Below are 7,736 nucleotides of genomic sequence, written 5' to 3'. Positions count from 1 at the left end.
CGCGATTGGGCTTGGCAACCTTTCGCATTCTACTAGCGCTGCCCTGGCTGCTGAGATTTTAAACTACAATGGTGAAACTAACTTCGAGCTCAGTGGATTCTCAGGTGACGAAGTAAGGCATCTGAAGCTGTTCCGGCTATATCTGTCAGAAAAGCAACATATACTTAGAGTTTCCCAACGACTTTTTTGTGTTGCATTGCGTAGAATATCCCCAGGCGGCCATCATATGGTTGCCAAAATATCCCGAGTTGAACACGCGCAAACAAAACTAGAAGAATTGGGGAAATCCATATTTGGGATCCAATCTGGAAAATGCGTCAACGCCATTTCTATACAGCAGTGCCTTGAAGCCGTTCGAACCCGAATATGTAACTTAGAAACGGGGAGCGGATGGCTTCTTCCTGAAGAACCAAATGTGGGAATTGAGCTGATTTGGCAAACGAACGTCCTCGAGGAGCTAAACCAAATTCTTCAATTCCTGGTGCTCCAGCTTCAATTATCGAAAACCATCCCATCTGCAGAGCTTTTTCTTTCTTGGCTCCGTTTGATGGCCGATTATGATTTTCTCGAAATGCTACGTCCAGTAAGCTCTAACCCAATCAACGTGTTCCTTTCATGACTAACTAGAAATTTTACAGGCTACGGAGGAACAACAAGTCATTCTTGGCCCGCTTCACGCTCTCATTGCGATTGCGACTCTCGCGTTTGTCAGGCTAAGGGAATCAACCTCATACTTTGAAACGGCATCTTACTTGTCTCCAACACCCGAGCCTACAACTAGCGAAGCCCCTTTTTTTATGTCTCGCGAAAATATCGGCGAAATAAACGAAATATGCTTGAAGGCAGCCAATGCCGGCTGTTTAACTGCGGCGCCTATGATTTTTGCATTCGGCATGGTTATGTTCGCGGTAAGGGAGATTGCGTTCTGCACTAAGGAGGAGCGTGAACTTCAGCAAGCCCAGCACGCTGTAGATTCTTTCAATAGCAACGCGCCGTCATCGTCTCCATCGCGCGCTGCAGAGCAATCCATTTTTGAAGATATCTTTGAAAAAGCTCGTAACCCAGCTTTCGATGACGACTTCGTAAAGCTTCTTGTGACGAGCTCCGTAGATAAATGTCATGTATTTGACTTTATCTCTGCTCTTGTCGAAAGCCTTAGGCCAATTTCTGGTGCTGGGGATGGCGGCATGCTCAGTCGTTGGGTAAGGGTGGAGCTCCTGGATTTAATCCGTGCGAGTGTCGAACATTTGGACTATATTCCTGAAGTAGTGTCGTCTGTCTTGTGTGTTATCTCTGGCCCTACCGATGATTGCAATCAAATCTCCAGCACAGAGTGGAGTGATGCTTGCGATCCGAGATCTATATTTATTCAAGATCCAGTACTCATTGATAGAATTTTTCGCGTGGCCAAATCCCGATTTCCGTACGAAGCTATTAATTTTTTGAAGTTGTGCCGAGCACTGTCTGGTTCTAGCGTTGTGGACGATGATGGTTTACCATATATCGCTCAGGAACTAGAGGGCATGGAGACCTATACTCAAGTCGTAGCTCCTGGCTTCCAAGGGTACCAACCGATCCGGGAAGATGAAAATGCCAATTTCGTTAGCCTAATCCAGCCACTTCCAATGCAGGAAACAGCCATGTCGGAAAGCCCTACTGAATATGAATCGACCTCCAATACCGTCGTTCTTACTGAATCTTGTGTTATTCCGCAAGAGGCCTTAGGTCAGGTCGTCAACGAATCAAAGCCGGCGGTAATAATGTGGCATCATGACTACAATTGTCTCGGCTTCCTCGGAATATGGTTGGAGCAAGCTACTAACAGTCGAAGGTCCGACCAAATACCAGATGAGGAGATAATCGCGGAAATCGTAGGTCTTTTCGCCGACCTAATCACATCTGCACAAATTAATTCGAAGCGCAATGGCACCGAGTCAGTGGCTAAAAGGATTCTCGAAATGGCTAGCGACGGACTCGACCGTCATGGGGATATCATTTCCGTTATTTTCGAAATTTTTGAACGGAACCTGCAAAATACAATCAGCAAGAGAGGTTCCAGCCGCAATCTACAACCAGTTATATCTTGCCTTCGCTTTATAAACGCCCTTATAGCCGTTATTCCGGGCCGTGTATGGCCCTTCCTGTCTAGAAGCAGCTTTATTGGCTCTGATGGGAAAGGTGGTATGCTAGTCACTATTGTCTCGTCTATTGAGGCTGTCTCTGGGGACTTCAGTTTCCTTCAGGCTGCCGTTCAAATGTTTGACCTCCTGGTTGATGATGTCATTAATCATTCTGGAGTTCGTCGCTCCGCAGGGCGGTTATCCGCCAAATCAAATCATCTCACTGAGTTCACTGCAGGCATACCGCCCTATATCATGCGCAGCTTTTTATTGGCCCTGGTACGCGTGATGGTCGAAGCTTACAATAATAACACGACGTGGAGATATAATGACATCTGCCAACAGCTTAAAATCAACACATCTCTTGCCCTCACTATTGATAAAATCCTATACAGTATATATGCGATCGATGACACTTTCGACCTAGATTCTAAGTTGGTGGGGGTATTCTCAAGCTCAGCAGCATACATACTTAACGTTCTTCGGCCGACAACAGTCGAAGAGTTGCCTTTTAATCCACTTCTCCGTACTATCCTTAGCGGTCTTCAATATTCCAGGTCGAGCAGTGATCTTCGAAACCTCCTGCTTCATGCGTCGCACATCCAGTCTGCCTTGGCCCTTTCAGAACGATTGGCTCAAGCAGGAAGATTATTAGGGTCTCCAATGTCGATGCTAGAAAACCAATTATTCAAAGCGTCACCAGTGCTGATAAGACTATACGCTCTATCCTATGAATACCAACTCCCCGTTGTTTCTCTCCTTGAACTCCTGATATCGTATGCAGCTACAGATTCAAATCGTGAGCCGCCATCTGTCCTTGGGCACCTAGGAGCCAAGTCATCCAGTAACTTTCTCCATTGTCTTTCGAAATTCGATCGCCCGTTCAAGAATCCCGCACTCTACGTTTCAATATGGGATCTACTTTCCACGATAATTAGCAAACGCCAGCAATGGCTTGCAGTATTCTTTCTTACAGGTTCATCTGCCAGAGATTCCTTAAGAATGGGTGACAAAGGCAGCTCTTCGACAATGATTGGGCAGCCGTTCTTGGGCATTTCTCTCGATTTGTTAGCGAAAATCGACACAGTTCAACCTCAGATAGCAATATCTGCACTAAATTTTGTTGCAAGGGCCCAGGAACACTGGCTATGGGCTACACCACAGATTAAAAGTCACTCGGAATTCTTCCCAAACATAGTGAATTTCGTCACCAGCTTACAGATTCGCAAGTGCCCTCCACTGGATCAGTGCCTCAATACGAAAATCGCATCGTTAGTAGCAGATATATGCGCCGTATATTTACATAGTGCCAAAGAATCACGAGATTTAACGTTCTTCAAAACGATCATCCCTCTGATCTCCTGGTTTTCTGACAATGCGGTCAATGTGGATGGTTACAATGCATCTCTACACTCAAATCTCAGAAAGAACTTTGAAATGAAGTACAATGGATGTAAAGCCGTCTCCATGAAGCGCACTGGGCTCACACGCCCAGAACTCGGGGAAAATTATTTTTACGACGTGGAGTTGGGAAGTAAGCTTTTCGGATATGATTTTGCCTGGAACGGGACCCGTGATCAAAGCTTTTTGGAGGAGGTCAAACGAGCTAATCTAAATCTGTCACTTGTTGAAGCCCAAATGGTATGCTTCTTGTATTCCCCAGCCTAAACTCACTATTCTAATCCGTTATAGAACCTTCTTCAAAGTTGGAAATTTCTTGCTATAGAACATTGCGCGGATTTTATGCTGGACCGAGAAATCCAAAAATCGATGGCACGTGTTGTTCGCAGCTGTCTCCTTTCAAATTCACGGACAACACCGGACGAAAAGGTCTTTTACAAAGTTCAGCAAATCCATGCAGAATTTGCCCTTGCTCTGCTTCAGCGGCTTAACGACGCCGGCTCTAGGGGGGCTGAAGTCTTTGGGTTGCTGAGTGTTGCATGGGATGCTACGCGCTTTCGAAATCCATCGTACGAAACTGCGTTACTCAATGGGGATACAGAATACTACGGAGTTATGTTGAACATCCTCTTTCTCTCTTTGCAGTTCCATGTTGCAGGGCCGTCTCGATCTGTGCCAGAAGCAGTCAGCAAAAAGCCTGAAGTGTCGTCAGATTTGTCAATCGTTCTTGAAATCGTCAAAGTCATAGTTGCACAGGGCTTTCGATCTCTTACAACATACTTACACGACGAACCGGAAAAGTGCTCTCCTAGAGATTTTGCTATATTAACAGCAATATTACAAACATGTCTGCGAGTGAAAAATTCAGATCGCATTTACGAACAAGCCGCTTTTCACCTCGCCGATAGCGACACTCCCCGCTATGCAGCCACATTATTTTCCTGGGCCTATCAGCTTACAGTTGAGGGAGATCCAGTGTACGGCGAGCTCAGTGTTTTATTCCTTCTGGAACTTTCCTGTATTCCTATGATGGCTGAGCAGATGGCAGCGGACGGTATTTTGGTGAAATTGTCCACTTTCCGCCTCACCGATGTCCTTCGTCAACCGCACGGATGCGGCCCATTCAATCCAATACCCAGGCTATTTGCCATCTGGAATTCAGGATTCCTACCTCTCTGTCTCAACCTCCTTTACAGTGTTGTTCGAGCTGCTCCGGAAGTGGCGGCATTTCTCAACCAGTTTGAAGGGCAGTTGCGCCGAGCGTCTGCTTCATTTTCCTTCGGGCAACCCACCACAACATCACCACTTGCAAGTAGTCACCTCAAGTCAAGCCAACACGTGAAAAAGCTATCGCTAAGTATGGCTACTGAAGCATGTTCGTTAGCTCTAATATCCCAGATTATCAACAAATTCCGGGATGCTGGCGCGAGTACTGGCGTGGATGCCCAAAATATCCAAGAGCTCAACTGGGACGGGACGCAAGTGAAAGATGATATTGAATCACTTCTTGAGAAGCGATCAGTCCTCCGCTCGCGGATTGTTGCCACAAATGAAAAGGAGCTTGAAATGTCCCGGCGAGAACCACTCGACCGCAGTACCGGCTGCCAAAATCAGCTGGAAGAAAAAATTGTGAAAGAATTACAAATGACTGTGATGTGTCTGGCTGGTAGAGAGGCAGTTTAAACAAAACCCTTTCTCCAACTACAAACTTTTCGGCATTTTTAAGCGATCGAGGCGTTATAAATGATTGTTTGGACCATTGATTTAATTCTAAATGTTCTTAAATATACTTTATCCCAGAGGAGAGGTTATTTAACCCATTGGCGCTAACATTTTCATAATGATATAGAGGTTTGCGGGCCATCATCTTGTTGCAGGATAGACCCCAGCACAAAAATGGTACCCCCGATAAACATAAGAGGCACCCACAACAGATTCATACAGATTCCACTATTTTTTTTTTTTCTTGAGCATACCCCGGCAGTGTTTTATCTATGATGCACAGTATTCACATAGTACACAAATTTACGAGGATTATTCTATATAAACCGATCCCTTCTAGCGCGGCATCTCTATCAAATGTAGGTGTATCTGCAATTCTGTAAGGATAGATATATGCCCAGATTTATGGTGCAATGCCTGATACTCACTCTTTAACCATCCATTGATAATGATACCGTTTGGGTTTCATCGCTTCGCCTAAACAAAGGAGATCGATACTCATATGTCCGGTAATGATATGTTCTACCCTGTGGCGCTGATGGGTTCAACTAGCATTCTATCCCTCTATCCCTAACCCTACATAGCCACTAGGTTGAAAAGAATACTCTCGCATCGCCCCTCTTTCCACCCGCCCCAAACACGCAAAGTTCTCAGTGAACTCCTAGCTCTTTTGTCTCTGTTCGCCCATCGCTCCTATATCATTCTGCTTGAGATTGGCCATTGTATTTGTGTCGCCTTGATGTGTTTGACGTGGCTGGATTGGCGACTAATCAGACTAACGTCGGCGTCTTTTCATTGGCCCGCTTTTGTTCCTTGGAGTGGCTTCTGGCGCAACATTTCGCGAATTTGCAGCAACCTGTTGACCCTCCTCCTCCAATAGCGACGTAAAGCTTGAGCCTTGTAGGTTGACGCCTCCAATTTCTCGGGAGAGACTGGTAGTTTCTGTAGGGCTCGGTCCATATATCTTGGGCTGTAGTTGCGGCTTAGTTTGTACCTCCGACTGTGGCGATGGCCCGAAGTCGATGTCGTTTGGCAAGTCATCGATCACCGAACACAGCCTTTCGAAATGGGAGGGTGCCCAGTCATCGTAGACACTGATAACAAACTTGTAAGATGTCCACTTATCTCTACCCCAGGTTTGTGATGTCAAAGCTGAGGATAGGATGGCGGTAATAGGTAGTCTTGTCTCCGTTGATGATGGGATAGTGGCCATAAATCCTCACTGTACGGTGATCGTGCGAGATCGAAAAGCCGAGGATCTCCTGATGCACCTCCTGCTCCCGTTTGGCAAGCTTAAAAAGCTCAACAACTCCTCGCACGGCAAGTGTCATGCTGTGTGCATTTTGTCGATCTGCGGTATCAAGTGACGACTTCGCACACTTCACTTCGGATGTGAAAAATGGAAAGTACATGGAAGTCGTACCCATAAAGAAAGACGTATCTTCGAAGTCACCAATAAAAGGAGCCAATTTGTACAGTTGATCGTCTGTGAAAGCCTGCTGCGGAAACCCGACTGCATAGTCAGGCTGTGGTCGGGGTAGCCGAAGTTGCCGAGATTGCCTAAGTTGGGGTAGTAGCGGCGTTGGCAAAGGCTGGGCTTCGTCGAAGGAAACTGAATTATCCCAGTCTTAATTCACACTTTCGACAAGATGTTTGAATTTAACACAACCGAGATCAATCGCATCTTCAGCTGACGGGACAATGAGATCAGCAATTTTCCGAAGGATGGCCGTCTCATTCTGCCTTTGTAGCCTTTCACAAGTTGACTCAAACACTTCGTCGTCGAACTTTGTGCCTTTGGGAGCCTCGCGATTATTATTCTCAAGCAGTTCTTTACAGACCATCTTACAGGAACGGGAGATACCATTTTCATGATTTCCCATAAAGCTGCCCTTTGCGTTCAGGAGTTTCTCACAGTTTTTGTCACTATAAGGATTGCTTTTCGTTCCTCGTGAATTCAATTCGCTTCGCGTCTTCAAACTGGTGTTTGATTTCGTACGATGAAGAGACTTTGGTCTTGCAAACAAGCGCTCCATGGCCTTGGAGGGTCCCTTAGGCCACCGGGAGTGTTTCACCCAGTATTCAACGGAGGGGTTGTTTGTTCGTGGTTGCTCTAGGAACGGCTCCAGGATATCCGACGAATAGTCGTGTTGGGGCCATTTACGTTTGAGTGAACGCTCTCGCGGTGATGCCTCAGTACTCTTGAGGGGCTGAGGAAAATCATTTTCTGAAAGTAAATGGAAGGACGGGGTATCTTGCCTGTTCGATGGCCTTGCTACTCTGTAGGGGCTCTAAACTCCTCTCTCCTTTGTTAGCTCTACGCTTGTCGCGCTCGATAAGACGAGGGCTTCTTCGACAGCGAGAATTCGGCTGTTGTGTATGAACATTTTGGGAGCCTGTCCCCGCTTTTAGATTGTAGCCTAAAGACAGCTTGGGATGAACGATAGTTTAAGCCCTCACAGCGTTGCTCCAACGCTCTCTTACCCACGAAAC

General features: G+C 46.3%; 3 protein-coding genes across 3 annotated transcripts in view; 1 reads left to right on the top strand and 2 right to left on the bottom strand.

The window, feature by feature from the left end:
- Positions 1-226: 226 nt before the first annotated feature.
- On the top strand, positions 227-5,204 carry HCAG_00747 (predicted protein; the record flags this gene model as incomplete). The annotated part of the gene is made up of 3 exons (XM_001543651.1): positions 227-583; positions 639-3,761; positions 3,813-5,204. The coding sequence occupies 3 exons, from the start codon at positions 227-229 to the stop codon at positions 5,202-5,204; spliced, it is 4,872 nt and encodes a 1,623-aa protein (XP_001543701.1).
- Positions 5,205-5,941: 737 nt separating this feature from the next.
- HCAG_00746 (predicted protein) lies at positions 5,942-6,574 on the bottom strand (the record flags this gene model as incomplete). Its single annotated transcript, XM_001543650.1, has 3 exons — positions 5,942-5,997; positions 6,024-6,337; positions 6,375-6,574. The coding sequence occupies 3 exons, from the start codon at positions 6,572-6,574 to the stop codon at positions 5,942-5,944; spliced, it is 570 nt and encodes a 189-aa protein (XP_001543700.1).
- A 297-nt stretch (positions 6,575-6,871) lies between these two features.
- The window catches only part of HCAG_00745 (predicted protein), a gene marked incomplete at both ends in the record, with an annotated part of 3,163 nt that continues 2,298 nt past the window's right edge, over positions 6,872-7,736 (bottom strand). The window contains 2 exons of the mRNA XM_001543649.1: positions 6,872-7,523; positions 7,565-7,613. Of these exons, the coding sequence (XP_001543699.1) occupies positions 6,872-7,523; positions 7,565-7,613 (701 nt within the window). The remainder of the gene's footprint in view (positions 7,524-7,564; positions 7,614-7,736) is intronic.

This window comes from Histoplasma capsulatum, genomic scaffold (assembly GCF_000149585.1).
Source record: "Histoplasma capsulatum NAm1 scaffold_1 genomic scaffold, whole genome shotgun sequence".
Classification (NCBI taxonomy): Eukaryota; Fungi; Ascomycota; class Eurotiomycetes; order Onygenales; family Ajellomycetaceae; genus Histoplasma; species Histoplasma mississippiense.
This window is presented reverse-complemented; position numbering and strand designations above follow the sequence as displayed.